This window comes from Delphinapterus leucas, chromosome 12 (genome assembly GCF_059928025.1).
Source record: "Delphinapterus leucas isolate spDelLeu-1000000601 "Yukka" chromosome 12, BTC_Dleu_Yukka2, whole genome shotgun sequence".
In the NCBI taxonomy this organism is placed as follows: domain Eukaryota; kingdom Metazoa; phylum Chordata; class Mammalia; order Artiodactyla; family Monodontidae; genus Delphinapterus; species Delphinapterus leucas.
In genome coordinates this window covers 39,721,607-39,739,722 of record NC_143140.1, presented here as the reverse complement: position 1 = coordinate 39,739,722, position 18,116 = coordinate 39,721,607, and the positions used below count along the sequence as shown (strand labels likewise).

The 18,116-nt window shown below is 35.0% G+C and overlaps 1 protein-coding gene across 2 annotated transcripts in view; it reads left to right on the top strand.

The window, feature by feature from the left end:
- The window catches only part of ASCC3 (activating signal cointegrator 1 complex subunit 3), a 337,466-nt gene that overhangs the window by 20,749 nt on the left and 298,601 nt on the right, over positions 1-18,116 (top strand). For both annotated transcript variants that reach the window (XM_089921889.1, XM_022553310.3), the window contains exons 2-3: positions 6,241-6,371; positions 9,109-9,259. In XM_089921889.1, the coding sequence (XP_089778015.1) occupies positions 6,282-6,371; positions 9,109-9,259 (241 nt within the window). In that variant the 5' untranslated portion in view covers positions 6,241-6,281. The remainder of the gene's footprint in view (positions 1-6,240; positions 6,372-9,108; positions 9,260-18,116) is intronic.

The following is an 18,116-nucleotide window of genomic DNA, read 5'->3' as shown; positions in this document are numbered from 1 at the left end:
CTAGAACCATGATTCTCTCTCCTGCATTCTCAGGGACCCTACTCCCCTAAGTCATAGTCTTTCTTCTGGTTATTCAACCTCTCTCTTTCTCTATTGGCTCTACTCTGATTATAGAATTGTGCTCAACTCTCTCCTGTATTTCTAAAAACTCTCAACCGCATGCATTTCGCTATTTCTTGCCTCTTCTTTTCTTTTCAACCAAGTTCCTTGAAAGAGTAGCTAGTACCCATTTTTTTTCCCCGTTTCCTCCCTTTCTGTTTATCTTTTCTTTAAATAAATTTATTTTTATTTTTGGCTGCGTTGGGTCTTTGTTGCTGTGCACGGGCTTTCTCTAGTTGTGGCGAGCAGGGGCTACTCTTCTTGTGGTGCACGGGCTTCTCATTGCAGTGGCTTCTCTTGCTGTGGAGCACGGGCTCTAGGTGTGCGGGCTTCAGTAGTTGTGGCTCGCGGGCTCTAGAGTGCAGGCTCAGTAGTTGTGGTGCATGGGCTTAGTTGCTGTGCAGCATGGGGGATCTTCCCGGACCAGGGCTCGAACCCATGTCCCCTGCGTTGGCAGGCGGATTCTTAACCATTGTGCCACCAGAGAAGCCCTCCATTTATCTTTCACCCACTGAAATTTTCTTTCACTGACCGTTTTTTTTGAAACTATGTGTACTAAAGTCATCTAAGACTTGAGAGTGGCTAAGTACACTGGACTCTGTAGCATGACATTTGAAACTTTCTTTTTTCATGTGATACCACTTTCTTTATATGACAGCTCTTTGCTGATCTCTTAGGACTCTGTCCTTGGCCTTGTACTGTCTACTCTCAAGAGGTTTTTCAGGGTACATGGATAGGTTTCATGACATTCTTGCAGCCTCTGAAATGAATTACAAAATGTTTATATGTGTATATGTCTATTTTCTTAGGGAGAGGGTCCACAGGTTTATATATATAAATAATTTGACTTAAAGGAATATGTTCATCCATGATTTTAACTACGTTGAAGTGATAACACTAAATTCTGTACTTCCAGCCCAGACCTGTGATAGGAAGCCCCAAACTGTTTATCCCACTTGATGGCCCATGATCAAAACTTTCCAAAGCAGAATTAATCATCTTTCATCTTCCAGTATGCCCTCTGTACCCATACACTCTGCTGTTCTGCTTCTCCTGAACCAGAAATATAGGTGTCCTGCCCTTTTCCCCTTGATCTTCACATCCTGTCCCGTGAATTTATTCTATCTCCCCAATATAAGTATCTCTCAGATCCATCCTTTTCTGCCTTTCCCTGCCTCAATTGTATCCTCTGTCTCTCACCTGGTTTCTTGAAAAAACTTTCCAACTGGTTTGCTTGTCTTCAATTTGACCCCACCTTTCATCTGTTCACTACACTTATATTTGAGTCATTTCTGTACAATATGTTAAATTTTTTATCAGGATAAAAAATGCTTAAATTGAGACATGTTGTTGGATCTCTGCTTACATCTTTAGTCTTTTTTCATGAGTCTCCAAATGCACTATTATATAGGGATTTTTTAAGCAGTAATCTGTTATTTTAGTTTTCTTCTTTATATCTCTGCCTTGGAATAACCTTTTCTTCCCCACCAGGTCAGCTCATTCAAGTCCTTTAAATCTCAATTTCCTTTCTTCTTATCTACCTTCCTTCTCACCCTCTTAGGTGTTTTCTCCCTTGTCTTCCTGCAGTTATATCTACACAATTATTGCAACTATTTTTCTTTCTTTTCAACAATACCGTAAACTTGTTATTTAGGGCAGCTGCAGTCATACCAAAAATTTTATTCTTTTAATCTCTAGATCCTTGCAGTGTATCTAATATATTGTGGGTGATCTATAGATATTTGCTGATTAAATGAATAACCAAAGATTTAAAATTGGCTTTCTCATTTTGACCTTTATACATTTCAGATACCCTTAAATGTTGGTGATCTTTTTACTGGTACAGAATACAATGAGTTTTGAAGAATAGAGTTCTGTAAGCCTTATTTATACTCAGTGCCTAGCACGGTTCCTACTAGATAGGAGATACTCAAGTATTTGTGAATAAATGATTTATAGGTGACTGTGAGGAAATGAGCTGTTACATTTTACAGTGTTGGTCATTTAACTGGAGGAAGAAAATAGATAAAACCAAATTAGAAAACTGAGTAATGTGCTTTACTTCATTTTTTGACAAGTATAATTCATACTGATGATTTTGATGAGCCCTCAGGAAGCTTTAGAGTTTCCTGTTCGTGCAGTGTATAACAGTGTGACCTCATTACCAGGCCCCATTGTTAGATCTCTTCTTAGAGTTTCAGTGTGAGCGGTATCTTGTTTTGTTAGGGTTTGTTAGGTTTGTGAATTAGAGTAAAAATCAATGAAGTCTTACTGCCTGCTTTTTAAAGAGAGGGACAGGACATTCAGATTACTGTGAGATATGTCAAAATGATGAAAGTAGTGGTCCCAAATACTTGTTAATTCATAAGACCTTGCCTGAGGCAGAATAGCCCATATATCCCATGTCTCTTGTTCTGATTCTACATTTTGAAAGCACTAACGTGTGAGGTTAAAAAGTAGGTTCTGAGGCAGAATACTGTTCAGTTTAGTGTCAAGACCTTTCTTTAAAGACTTCTGACTTAATGTCAGTCATCATGAATAGTGTTCTTGTCTTTGAATAGAATTCTCTCAATCTAGATAGAGAATTTAAACTCCAGTGCCCTAAGGCATACATTGTATGCTTTACTTCTCAATGGATGATATTAGCTATGTTCCATCTGTAGGAGAATTGAGAAAAAAGTCATTCAGTTCACTTTCAGTAAGACCTTGCTGAGAAAGACTGCTGGGAAGCAGATTGTGCAGCCTAACTCAAGCCACTGAATTCTTAGTGTAGACGGAAACTCCTTGGTTACTATTGATTTGAGACAAAATTGAATGGTGACTTCAGAATAAAAGATACTATCTCTAAAACTGGTTCTCAAAGTATGGTCCTTGACCTGCTGCATCACTGGAGAATGTGTTGGAAATATAAAATTTTTGTGCCCCATCACAGTGCCATCTGATCTGCTGAATCAGAAACTTGGAGGTGAAGAATAGGGTGGTGGGGCTTAGCAATTTGAGAAGCCCTCCGGTGACTTTGATGCACACTAAAGTTTGAGAGTCTCTTTGCTGTCCACTGACTCCTACTTTCATTTCTTCTTTCAGATGCTCCAGAAAGTATGTTATCTAGTGTTAGAAAAATCCAGATGTGGTTCTCGGAATCATCTCATTTCCAGAAATGCTCTCCTAAATTCATTCCCAATGGATACTTGAAATTTGAAGTCAGCTAGCTAGGGAGTTTATTTGCAAATTGGATCATTTTACTTTTCTGATTAAAGTTCTTCAGTGTGGTGTGGATAATCCATCCGTTTCTTGCCCCAGCCATTCTCATACCATTTCCTTACAGATTTGTAATGCAATCATCTATGTTTTTTAATCTTTTGTGTTTCTGATTTCTAATCTAATTGTATTTTGCTCAGAAAATATGAGCTATATCAGGGGTCAGCAGACTAATTTGGTCACCCTGAGCCCAAGAATGGTGTTTTTTTTTGTTTGTTTGTTTTGTTTTTTTAAAGAAAAAAAAAAAGAAAGCAAAGATTATACAGCAGAGACTGCGTGTGGCCTGCCAAACCTAAGTATTTACTCTCTTTCTGCAAAGTTTGTTGACCCCTGATCTATATGATACTTATTTTTTGAAATTTGTTGAGATTTACTTTATGGCCTCGTATACATAGACCATTTAAAATTGTTACAAGTGTACTTGAAAAGAATATATATTTTCATATATGTTAGGTTAAATTTACTAATTTCACGGCTCAAGTTCCCTATTTTTTGTTGAATTTTTGTTGATTTGACCTATCAATAGTTAATCAATTATCGAACTTTCACTTTGATGTTGGACTTGTTACTTTCTTTTGGAGGTCTATTTGTTTTAATTATTTTGAGGCTATTCCATCAGGGCATGCAAATTCAAAAGTTTTATACCTTCTTAGTGAGCTGTATCTTTTATTATTATGTAGAGAAGTGTTTTTTCTTTTTTCCCCCCCATCCCTAATAATACCTTTCGTTTTTAGAGTCTATTTTGTCTGATCTGATACTATTGATATAGCCACCAGCTACTTTTGGTTATTATTTAACCAAATATTATTATTATTTATTTGGTTATTATTTACCAGCTACTTTTGGTTATTATTTATAGGAGGATCTTATTCTATCTCTTAACTTTCAACCTTTCTCTGTCCTATTTTAGGTATAGCTCTAGTGTTTACTTGATTGCTGTTTAGTAATTCAGTCTGTCAATCTTTTGGGTGTCAAGATTAATTCATTTACATTTATTGTGAGTATCGATATATTTGGACTTGTTTCTCTTTGATCTACTTAATGTATACTTTGTCTAGTTGTAACAGCATACTGGGTTATTTCTTCAGATCTCTCAGGTCACCACTTTTCACTGTATTTAATCTATTGTTTAACTTATATATTGATTGTTTTTAATTTAACAAGTATGTATTTTTATTTTTAAAAGTTATATTTTCAAATTTGCCTAGTCATTTTATTATTATTCATTATTTTTAAATTCTCTCTTATTTTGTTAAACATTTCATACAGTTATTTTATATCTAATTACACTAATATAGGAGCCAGAGATTTTTCCAAGTATTAAGCTTTGTAATAACTTCAAAGGGTATATGCAATCAAGAAGAGCAGAAACAGGGAGTGGTCTGAGACATCCTATATGTCCCCCTAGTTGTTCTTTCTTTCAGTCTCAGAATAGACACATGCTCTTTGGCCCAAACAATTAGTGAGGTCTCTTAATTGAGTTTTGTTGGTCATTTCACACTGTGAGAAGTGTTTGGGTTATAAAACATCTCTATTTTAGACTAGAGTAGGTTTTTATAAGCTCTGCACTATTGACATTTGGGGCTAGATAATTCTTTGTTGTGAGGAGGCTGTCCTGTGCCTTATAGTATGTTTAGCAGCATCACTGGCCTGTACCCACCAGAAAACAGTAGTACCCTCCCAACCCCCCAGATATGATGTCCCAAAGTGTCACCAGATATTGCCAAATGTCCCAACAGGGGCAGAGTCATCCCTATTTGAGAACTGTCCTAGGGACTTACATAGTTTATGTGACATTCTCCAGGCAGTCATGCCTTATAAACATTGTAGTTTTGTTGTAATAAGCTATCTTAAACCAGGATAACCCTCTAAGAGTATTCCATAGATGAGGACTCCCCTCATAGTAAATATAATTAGTCTATTTGCCAAAAGATTAGTTGTTTAGTTGTTAGCATATAAACAAGATTAGGTCAGATTACCTGACTTCTTTCTTTCCCTGGGAATTCTCCCCTTCCTCAGCTGCTCTAATTCTTTTCTCATTCTTCAGTCTCCCTGTTACCATGGTCTCCTTTTCTCCATTTTTCTTCCTTTTATTATTAACCAAATAGTTAATGAGTGCCAAAAATATTTTAGTACTGTTTTGTTTGTTAGGGGAGATCAGTGAAATGAAGGTCTTTTTTGTCATGAAGCTTACTCTTTTGGGGTAAGACAATATATAAATAAGTAAATAAATAAGAGAATGTCAAATATTAATTAGTGCCTATAAAAATAATTGAAATGTTGTACTATGATAGACAGAAACTGGGTAGCTGCCCTGTCTAAGATTGAGTGGTCAAAAAAGGCCCCATCTCAGGAGGCATCTTTTAAGCCAAGACATTTGTGTCAAGGAGTCAGCTGTATGAGGATCAGAAGAACATTCCAAGTAATGCAAATGCAAGTAGGTGGAAACATGCTTGATACTTTAAGAAGAGAAAAAGTCAGTGAGACTGAAAGTAAGGGATAATGTGAAATGAAATCAGTGAGTGTAAAATGAAATTGGAGAAAAGATGGGCAGGTGCTTTTATCTCTCTCAATATTATTGGCTGTAGTAATACAGTATTTGACACCTGTACTTAGGAATTGGTAGAATTCATTTGAAGGAATGTTATGGTAGTACCCACAAACAAGTGGGGTTTTTTTTGTCTGTTTCTTTTTCACCTATAAGCCAATGAATTATTAAATAAACTACTTGGGTAGAAAATGTGTCAGGAGAATTTTTCAACATTGGTAGCAATTGCTTTTTAACTAATTAGTTTCTTTTTTTCTTATACAGGCTAATTTGTTGAATTTGATTACCTCTCCCACCTCCTCTCTACAGATAAATATCATCTTGTTTTGTTTCAGTTTCAGGTTTCTCGTTGTATGGATCGCTGATTGAATAATAGATGGCTTTACCTCGTCTCACAGGAGCCTTGCGCTCCTTTTCAAATGTCACCAAGCAAGATAATTATAATGAAGAAGTGACTGACTTACAGGTAAACTTTTTAGATGAAAACCATTATAAACATAAGATACGGGCAAATATTTGGCATTCTTTTTCTCAATTCTGTGTGCTTTTTTTTGTTTGTTTTTGGCTGCATTGGGTCTTTGTTGTGGTGCACAGGCTTCTCTCGTTGTGGCACACAGGCTCAGTAGTTTGGTGCCTGGGGCTCTCTAGTTGTGTTGCGCAGGCTCAGTTGCCCCACAGCATGCAGGATCTTAGTTCCCCTGACCAGGTATCTAACCCGCGTCTCCTGCATTAGAAGGCTGATTCTTAATCACTGGACCACCAGCGAAGTCCTTGTGTGCATTTTTAAAAATTGAAAGTTTTACCTTTTTTGGTATTATACCAAGAAGGAGAATGTGCATATTGATGTTTGCTGTGGGAATACTTATCTTAAGCACTTATAAGTTTATTGTGAAAGAGAACAAATAGAACTATGATATTGAATCCTTTGTTAACTTTTCTGTTCCTAAGATACCTGCCTCAATTAATTTTGTAATTTAATCCGGTAATTTACCTCTAGATCATCTGAGTAAGTTTTCAGATCTCTGGTCAAATTCTTATCAAATGTGAATATTAATCTCTTAAACTCTGTAGCTGGTCTCATAATTCACTTCTGTCTTGTCCTTATAATTGGTTGTGGATGTAATAGGCCTTAAAGGTCCATGAACTGTGCATATGAAGGAATGAGCCATTTAATATAGTATATGAAGGAACTGGCCCTATGCTGTTTTTTGAAAAACAGCAGTCCCTTTTCTGACTCCTTATTTGACTCTTGTAGAATATTAACGTTGTTTCCTAGTAGGTTGGAATTTTATTGCTTAAAGCCCTTATGCAGTTTTACAATTAATAGCTTCACTGAAAGATTGATACTAGGAAAAAAAGATTTGTAACAGTCTTTAGGTAGATTTTTCCTCTAATGATGATACAGAATTTTGCTACACACAAAACAGTTAACCTTCTTTATGATGGGAGCTATTTTGCATTTTCACAGCAATTAAAATAAGGATATATTCTATACAGTTAATTAATATTGCTATCTTAAACTTGAATTATTTCCTCTCATCGCCTAACCAAGGCCCTTTACAAGTTATTTTTTATTTATTTATTTATTATTTTTTTGCGGTACGCGGGCCTCTTACTGTTGTGGCCTCTCCCGTTACGGAGCACAGGCTCTGGACGCGCAGGCTCAGCGGCCATGGCTTACGGGCCCAGCCGCTCCACGGCATGTGGGATCCTCCCGGACTGGGGCACAAACCTGCGTCCCCTGCATCGGCAGGCGGACTCTCAACCACTGCGCCACCAGGGAAGCCCTATAAGTTATTTTATATAAGAGATGCAACAGGAGATTTTAAAATTTGAAAGTTATAAGGACGACATGCTCATCCCATGTCATTTAATTTATTTTTGTAGGCTTTTAAACACATTTTCCCCCTCTGAGGGAAGAAAGTGGCAGATATAATGAGCCTTATTTTAATGTAATTTTTTATCTTGGGAAATATTCAACATATACAAAAGAGAGAAAAGTAACGTGAAGCTTTGTGTACCTATGACCCATTATAACAACTTAATTCAACTTAGGGCCAGTCTTATTTCATCTCTACATTTGCCTGTTTTCCTCCCCTTAAACCCAGATTAATTAGCTCCATTTCAGTTTAGAAAACTGAGGCAGGGAAGTAATAGTGAATTATGAAAGTAATAGGAATATTGTCAATAGAACCAAGAGGAAAATTACAGTTTTCTGTCAGACCTGCTACTTTTCATTTGGTCACAAGATGTCATGAAGTTTAATCAATGGATCAAGTCCAATGATATGAAGTAAAATTTTTATTGCTTTCTGTGTCAGTTCTTGAGAATGGAAAGATTTATAGTCTCAAGGAAAGTGTGTGTATAGATAAGAATCTCCTGGATGCCTAACTTGTTCTAGGATCAGACTTAGGAAAGCAATACTGATTTGAATATATTGAACCTGTCATAGGAGTCTTATTTTCTTTAAATGCCTTTCATCAAAAAGCATCACATAAAGTTCTTATATGCAGTATGGTTTAAGCTATGTTAAAAACGAGCAGGAGGGGGCTTCCCTGGTGGCACAGTGGTTGAGAATCTGCCTGCCAATGCAGGGGACACAGGTTTGAGGCCTGGTCTGGGAAGATCCCACATGCCGCGGAGCAACTGGGCCCGTGAGCCACAACTGCTGAGCCTGCGCATCTGGAGCCTGTGCTCCGCAACAAGAGAGGCTGTGATAGTGAGGGGCCCACGCACCACGATGAAGAGTGGCCCCCGCTTGCCGTAACTAGAGAAAGCCCTCACACAGAAACGAAGACCCAACACAGCCCAAAACAAACAAATAAATAAAAAAAAAAAAAAAAAAAAAAAAAACGAGCAGGAAAATGGAAAAGAGGTATGTGGGGTGTTACCAATTGTTATCTGGATGTTGGACATTTTGCTTTTTACTTTGCCGTATGAAAGTTATTTCATAATGAGTATTCATTGTGATTAAACTGTAAAAAAGCTTTTTTAAAACATATCTTTAAACAAATGAGATTCTTTTAAATCACAGTTAAATAAAGCTCCTTCTGGTAGCTGTACATTTGGATGTGAGTAGATACAATTTTGAATTCTTGTAGGTAGTGCCAAGTTGTCTAATGTAATGCAAAATATATGTAATAAATGATAGATTTGAGAAAACCTTTAATCAGTATGTTTCTGTATTATTCTGTCTGTTTCAGTTGAAGCGGTCTAAACTTCATGAACAAACTGTAAGTTTGGACCTGACATGGATGAAGATCGTAAAATTTTTGAATGAAAAGCTGGAGAAGAGTGAAATGCAAAGTGTAAATGAAGACTTAAAAGATATATTGCAGGCTGCAAAACAAATAGGTATAGTTTTGTTATTTTTTTTAAACCACTAAAGTTCAAAAATAGTTGCCTTTTAAACTATATACTATAGAGTGAAAGGTAAACATTTCCAGGGAAGTATTCATAATTACAAGACAGCCTTATCTGTCAAGGAGCTTAGGATTCAGGGAGGCAAAAGTAAACTAGTAATTATAATACAGTCAACTTGAGGGATTTATAGGAATTTAGAGTTTTAAACCACTGTCTTTATTGAAATAAGGATTAGGGTAAATTAAAAATTTTATGTAGTTGGAAGGAACCTTAAGATGCCCACCTAACGCACAGTGAGGGCCAGTACTGAAGCTGAACTTTTCTTCAATTCCTGTTGCACACTAATATTTACATCATTTGATTACATTTGAGGGAAATTGTAGTTAGAGATTGTAACACTCTGTGCTTAACACAGGTTAGTTTCCCAAAATTGAAGACAGAGTAAAACAAATCATGTGACTCTTTGGTAAAACATCTGAGTTTGTTCATGGAAATTCATTGTCCCATTCCAGACTCTGATAATTAAAAGGCATAGTTAACACTACTGTAGTTCTAACTTCAAATTCAGGTTTCTACCTATAAAAAGTTCAGACTGATAACTTTGGCTCTGTATGATCTGGCCTTCACCTTTCTCTCTGACCTTGAGTCATCCTTGCTTTCACTAACTGTGCTTCAGACACATGGCCTTTTCTTACTTCTGCAAACTCACCAGGTTGGTGCCTATTTGGGGATCGTTGTTCATGCTGTTTCCTGTGCTGAGAATGTTCTTCTGTCCTAATCTTAGAGTGTGTAGACCCTTTCTTGTTATTCTGAGCTCACCTGAAAATTATTTCCTTAATGAGGCCTTCGCTGATCATCTAATCTTAAGCGGTTACCTAGTCATTCTTTATCTTGTAACCCTCGGTAACATTTTCTCCATAACATTTATTATCTGATATTTTGCTTGTTTGTTTATTGCCTGTGTTTTGCTACTGGGATGTAAGTTTCATGAGAATAGGATCTTAATTTTCTTGTTCAACACACTCCATCCCCAGTGCTTAGAATAGTGTTTGGTATATTTTAGGGTCTTAATAAAATTTCACTTGATAAATAAATGAAAAAGTTTTCTCAGGTGATTTCTTAGTAGAAGGAAAATTTAGATCCTAACTTCACCATGTGCTGGTTGGCAGTTTTCTTCCCTTCACCAACTTTGTAAGGTGTTTCTATTATATCTTGTATACTTGAAGACTTTTTATTTATGATCATCAAATCTTTGAATTTATTATTCAAATATTTTGACGTATTATTTAATTATCATTGGTTTGTAGTATAGTATAATATTGAATTTAATGCCCCCATAATTTAAGTTGTGAAAGTACAAAATGAATGTCATGTATGTTTTTGCAGTTAGATGATCTTTTGAAGTTCAAGGGCTTTGGTAAGAATTGAGATTACTTACTAAGCCTAGGGAAAATAGAGCACACTGATGTGATTTGTGACAGCATTTGACATAGACTTTATGTTTTAAGAATACTGAGGCAGTTAGGTTCATTAGAAAATAGTAGCAAAAATGCAAAGTCTCCAATCTACCTAGATTACCTTGAGTAGGACCTTAACCCTTCTGGGCTTCACTGTCTTCATTTCTAAGATGTTAGAATTATTTGTCAGGGGGGTGGTCTGACTTAAGCAGTTTTCAAAAACTGTAATATCCTTCCTTTAATTTTATTATGAAAATACCTCAGAATATTTAGCAAAAATAGCATAAAATATTGAGCTTATTCAGTACCATGACTAAATATTTCTTTATTAAATGATGTGGAAATTAAGGTTATTAAAAAATAAGTTATTCTTTAGACTACTTTCCCCAAATATCTCTGAAAACTCAAAACTTATTGTTTTAAATAGCCGATCATTAAACATAATTCTAGGAGTTTTGCCTGTTAGCAAAGCATCTGAGTCACACTCAGGAACTAATCTATTGACTGACGTGTTTAAGGAATTGATTATTTTGAGATGTAATGTCTCAAAAGAATATTTTCATGACAGACAAAATCTTAGGGTTGTATTTAGGAAAATGCTCTGTTATATCTACTTTTTAATGGTGTGTTTAAGTTGAAAAACTATTAGTGAAACTAGTAGTTGACTAGTAGTCATCCACTCTGTCTGAATGAAAATACTGCTGATACTGGAAATGTAATTAAAACTAGCAGCATTGAAATGATTAGTCTTATGGAAAAAATGTCTTTGTGTTTTCTCTTATATCATTCTTTTAGCACAGGTAATTTTGGTGTAATTGTGTTAAAAACGTGGAGCAAGAGAATAAAGTAAAAAGAACAATCACTTATATTTCAGTTGAGCATAGTAGTATGAGGTACATGTGTATTGACCAGTCAGAGTAATAGGTATTTTAAGCTGGAGGGGACATCAGGGAACATTTTGTCCAATCCCTTCATGTTGTATGTGAAGAAACAGGGCCCTTGAAGGTTAAGTGAACCCCGTGGTTGATTTGTGGCACAGGTAGGCCTAGACCAAATTTCTGAAATGGAAACATGATGGAAATCCTAAAATCTTTCCTTTCCTTGTAGTTAGAGATCATGTTCTGTCCAAGTCTACTTTTCAGCTATTCTCAGATTGACTCCCTCTACATATTTGCCCTAGCTTAGGCTTTTACCATAGCATGTCTGAACTACTGCAGTAGCCTATCGCCTCACCCTTCCTTTCTTATTCAACTTCTTCACAGTCACTAGACTTAACTTTTTTTTTTTAGACTGATTGTTATAAGAAGCAAAGCTCATTTTTATTCCCAGCTTGCTCTTTAGACCAAATTCCTTAGAATGGGAAAGGAAAAGTTCCTTTAGGAATTGAAATAATTTACCTTTTCATCTCCTTGCCATTCTGTCACATGCAACCTTTGTTCCTAACATATATAATGTTTACTATCTTAACTTTCCTAAGCAGTCTCTCTGTCATTATGTGTTAGCATAACTTTCCCCATTGTGATTATCTGGTAAAATGCTTCTCATCTCTGAAGAAATGGCTTAGGCTTCATCCATGTCCTTTGTTATTCCTTTCCAGTGTTAGTAGACAGTGTTCCATTAGAATGGCATCTATTCTATATTTTTTAGAGTACTTTTTCATTATTTGATATTTACCTCTGTCCTCTCCCTCATGGACTGTGAATGCCTTGATGATACAGGGATTCTAGGAATCACAGTGTCTTTGTACTCCAGTGCCTAATGTGGTGCAAGGGATACACAGATGTTCAATAAGTAAATGAAGTATTGAGAATCCAACTAAAAGTCAACCGTGGTCTCTACTACATCTGATGCTGACAATGTCTTACAAGTGGTAGCTTTTTAAAAATTTTTGTAATTTTAAAGTACGTATTTTTCTCTCAGATTTATATTTGATATATTCTTATACCTTTTTACAATTTCATTCTCCCCACAAAGAGTATTTTAGTAATAAAACTTAGCTTGAGGGAGAAAATACTATAAATTATTTAAAAATAGTATTCTTGGCACTTAATCTTAGTTTATTTAATTACTCATTGTAGGTATAGCTATCTCCTCCATGGATTTTGAAGGATAAGCATAGTCATATTAACCTATATTCTGCTCGTAATGAAAGTTTGACAGTATATTTTATGTGCTCTAAGTAAAAACATTTTTGAAAATAAAGAGGTCAAGATTGAGAATGACAGTCAGTAAAATGCATTATGTATTAGGCATGTATTTCTGTTATTTAGAGTTTTAAATGATCATTTCAGGAGGCTAAGATTTTCACAGAGTACATAGAAAGTAGGATGGGAGTCAAGAATGGTGGAAAGATCAGTAGAAAGACCCAGCATTTCCCTAGTCAGTTTTGTACGTGAATCTCTCTCCTAAGGCCAAACAGAATGATCTAATAATTTTACTCTGGATCCTCAATACAGATCAGGACTCAGCCAGAACTGAACTAGTTTTTTTTTTTTTTTTCAGTGTTCAAGTTATTTTGCCATAGACAGACACGTTTGTTTTGCCTTCTTTAATTTATAACCCCTGCTTTATTTGGATTTTGGTGTTTTTATACATTTTACTTTTAATAACTTTATCTTTGAGAAAAGCATGAACCAAAAGGTAGGACAGGAGTAGCTTACAAAGTGTGATTTAGGGAATTTGGGAATTCATTATGTTTTTTGAGTTGTCAAGGAAATAACATTTTACTATAAAAAAGTGAGGAATCAAAACTGAGAGTGGAAAGCAGTTTATAAAGTAATGACTGGAAAAAGATAATAAGAAGGTAATAAATAAGATAAATTAAATAAGAATAAAAATTATAAATAAGATAATAAAATAAGAAGGTATTAGCAGGATCTGGCAATTCTGCCTATGGAAGCAAGCGTAGGCATTTAGAATAATAAAGGCCTGTTGTGTATGGGATATGGCAGGAGGTTTTGCAGAAGTATTTGTGAAAAATAGCTATCTTGAAAATTGTGGATTCCAAAAAAGTTGAGTTCTACTTCTCATAGATTGGCAGACAAGGTAATTTGGAACAACTCTCTGCTGAGAATAACTAGAAAAACTATAAAACATAAAATTTGTTTGACTGCATCAGCATACTACCAAAGCAGTGAAGAATTATGGGGCCAAGATCTAGAAGCAGGAATAAACCCCAAAAGCATGACCCTGGTTTGGGCCACTTTTTCCTAAAGGTGACTGTCCATTCTGGAAGAGGAGGCCAGATGGAGAAGAAGAAGATGAGACAATGAGCAAAGCTTTTGACAGATTCAAAGGACCAAGATGACAAAAATGACTAAAATGGACAAAAGAGGAAATAGAAAATCTGAATATATGACTATTAAAGAAATTGAATCTGTAATTAAAAACCTTCAGACAAAGAAATCTATGTGCCTTTTTGGCTTTACTGGGCAAGGTCATTCAATGTCATTTAAAAAGGAGGGTATTGTTGATTAAGGGAGGTTACAGGCATATAATAATCAAATGTAATATACTATCCTTGATTTAATCCTGAACCGGAAAGAAAGTATAAAGATATATTTGGGGCCATTGTAGAAATGTGAATATGTGTTGGGTATCATTAGGTAATATTAGGTAAGATCTTAGGTGAGATAGGTGGTGTGGCTATGTAAGATATCCTAAATCTCAGTGTCATGAAGACTGCAATATACTGTCAAATGGATCAGTTAAAGAAATACATGTGAGAGAGAGGGCGCAAGTGCATGTGAGTGCACGAAATGTTAATTATTAAATTATTAAATGGGAAAAATAGTGTGATTTCATGTAAAGCAATAAAGGTTTAAAAGCCATATGATTATTTAGTAGATGAAGAAAAAGCATTTTATGAATATCTAAAATCCAGTTGCGATTAAAAAAAATACTTAGCTAACTAGGAATGGAAAAGGAACTTCCTTAATTTGCTAAAGGGTATCTATAAAAAACCCTAGATCAAACGTTATATTTAATGTTACAGCGTTGAAAAATATTCTCTTTTGAGATGGTGAATTAGAGAAGAATGCCTATCATCGCTTCTGTTTCTCACTGTACTTGCTAATGTAATAAAGCAAGAAAAAGAAAGAAAGAGTATAAAGATTGAAAAAAACTGCCATTAGTCAAATGACTGTATTGTTAGAAAATGAATTTAGCAAGGTCAGTATAAAAATCAATTTTACTTCTACTTACGAGCAGCAATTTTTCAAAAATGCCATTTTCAAAAGTATTAAAAATCATCAGATACCTAGATGTAAATTTACCAAAAGGTGAGCAGGGTTTGTACTTTTTTATATGTAATGCTGTCCTAGGAAAGTTGCTGGTACAAGTATTTTACATACTTGTAAAATAAATCGTCATAACTATCAGTTAGCTAATCTGTATTCAAATATAAAATGTTTATAGCCACTTGCCTGCCTTGCTGGTATTTTTAACAAATGGAATGAGTTTAAGTTAATAATGTGATGCAGGGTTATAATATATTGGTATTTACAGTTACAGATCAAGTGTCAGGGATAAAATGGACATTTAAAGTTTGGCCATAACATGAAAAAATAAATTTGTAAAATACTTTCTCCTACACATTGAAGAATTAATTGGTCAAGGAACTCATTTGTTGACAACTTCTAAATTGAATATTTAGCAATTAAGGATGTAAACAGTTGATGGATATTTTTATTCATTTTTCAATTAAAATTTCCTACTCATCCTTTTTGAAGAATTCCTCAACTATAAAGGTAGGCAACTAAAAAGTTATAATTTACAACCTTTTAATTCTTAATATTTTGTAATCAAAAGAAAAATACATAAGTAAATTGTGTATTGAGGATGATTTGATTGTCACTACTCAACTCTAATTTTACAAATTTGTTTTATGTTACAGTAATCAGTTACTAATTATATATTTACACTTTTACATTTCACATACATCTCATTTGTTCTCAGTATAACTGTAAAGCAGGCAGGGCAATGATAATTTATTATCAATAGAAAGTATTATAGGGCTTCTCTGGTGGCGCGGTGGTTGGGAGTCCGCCTGCCGATGCAGGGGACACGGGTTCGTGCCCTGGTCCGGGAAGATCCCACATGCTGCGGAGTGGCTGGGCCCGTGAGCCATGGCTGCTGAGCCTGCGCGTCGGAGCCTGTGCTTCGCAACGGGAGAGGCCGCAACAGTGAGAGGCCCACGTACCGCAAAAAACAAAAAAAGTATTCTAGTGACCTTTTAAGCATATCTCTTTAAATGTATTGCAGTTGAAGTGCTAGGTGCATAGAGCCAGTTTTCTGGGCTATAGCACCAGTGTTTTATGTATAGAAAATTAGATGTTCAAGTGGTAGGTAACTAGACTAGCTTCCTTAAAGGTTTGGAGATCTTAAGTTTCAAACTTTAGTCAATTGATTATTTAATGAATATTTTATTCTTTACTGAGACTTTATTTTGAGGACAAAACGAATTTCCTAAAATCCCTATTCCTCTCAGAAAGATTAGCACAGTCAGTGGTGTAATTGACCGAAGAGTTTCAGACTAATAATCATTTAATCTTAGCAGTGGCAACAAATGCTGTTTGCTAATGCTTCTGAAAAACTGGAACTCCCAGACTCTCAAGTAGCGCGCTGCAGAGATTCAGTTTTGAGAAACCCCTTTGTGGTGTGGACACGTGTCCGTTCTTAGCAGCCCAGCGCAGAGATGGGATGGAGTAGGTTGTGCAGAAAAATTAGTAGTTAGGCAAGGATATTCACCTGAATGAACCACCCTTACCGAGCAAGACTTAAGAGTTTAAAGTATTTGTTATTTTTGAAATTTTGTAGATTACAGAAGGGCTCAAATTAAAGATTTGAAACCTTGAGAAAATTGGTTTTGATCTTTGTAGATGTTTTATGAAGCTGCAGTTATTTTTTTTCTTCAGAAGTGAACTCATAACTTACATTTTTTTTCTCACTTAATGTATTGTGGAGGTTATTTTACGGCAAGATATATGGATCCACAGCATTATGTTTAATGAATGTAATGTATGGCTGTAACATAATTTAACCAGTGACCTAATGATAGGTATTTAAGTTAATTCCACTTTTGGTAATAAATTGACTATTCTCAAATTTATTTATTTCCTACAGTGGTGATTATTTATTTGTTTGTTTATTAAATGAGAATTAGAGATAAATCTACTTTCTAGAAGTGTAGTGTAGTAGAAAGAACTTTTTTTAGGAGTTAGAAGATTTCTTTGAATCTTGTTTAATAACTAAATAGCTATTTGATCTCTCCCAAATTTAATTCTGAGTCTCTATTTTAGCATCTAAAAGATGGAGATAATTTTGTTAGGAAGAATTGAGATAATTTAATGTAAAAGTTCTTAGTAAGTTGTTTAAGGAAAATCCCAAGTTGCAAAAATGATACTATCTTTACCAAAGAGTAACATTTACAATGTTAGATAAAGAATGAGTTTGTAATTGTGAATTCCAGTTTTGGTCAGACTTCGGTAGTCCCAAACCTGTTGAATTATCTGTAGAGTTATTACAATCCCTAAGTTATCCAAAACCTAAGTTCTCCAAACCTCATATGTAGACTGAATAAGTAAAATATACACAAATCCTATTCAATTAATTAATTCAAAAGCATTAGTTAATTTCTAGAAGATTTTTGTCATTTATTCTCCTAAATACTAAAAGAATAATTATATATCAGATGGTGTTTTATAAATTCTTTATAATCGTAAAAGTAGACTTCATACTTAAAGAATTAAATAACGACATACATCGTAAAATTGCTTATCTTCACTTACATAAACTGTTAGTCTTCTACACACACATTTGTAAACATCAAATGAAATAAAACAATAAAAAGTAATAATAAAAAGTTACTCAGGCAATGTGGTATAATGTAGGAACACTAGTTTGGTGTCGTTGAGGCCTGGGTTCACTTCAATTCAACAGTTTAAATCTCTGCTGAGACACCTATTTTTGGCTAGGTAACAGTGAGGGAATACAGGAAGGTACACAGTATTATCCTCACTTTGAAAGAGGCAATTGAGCTGGATTCTGAAACATGGGTAGTATTTGAATAATCAGAGGCCTTGGGGAAGATTAAAATAAAGGCATAGGAAATAGGCATAGAATAGAACAGGACCTGAGTTTTGGATATTAAGAAATTCTTGTTGGCTGGAGCAGGAAATGTATAATAGCCAGTAAAACTGGAAAAAAAGAATGGGGTCAGTTCCTGGCATGACTTGAAAACAAAGTATAGGAGTTTGGGTTGAATTTCTGAACTATATCGTAAGCTGCTCAAGATTTGTGATTAATGTGATTGGAGCCATGGTTTCAGGAAGATGATGGTGTTAATTATATTATTGCTAACTTTACCAATATTACTTTAGGTTAAGTTCCAT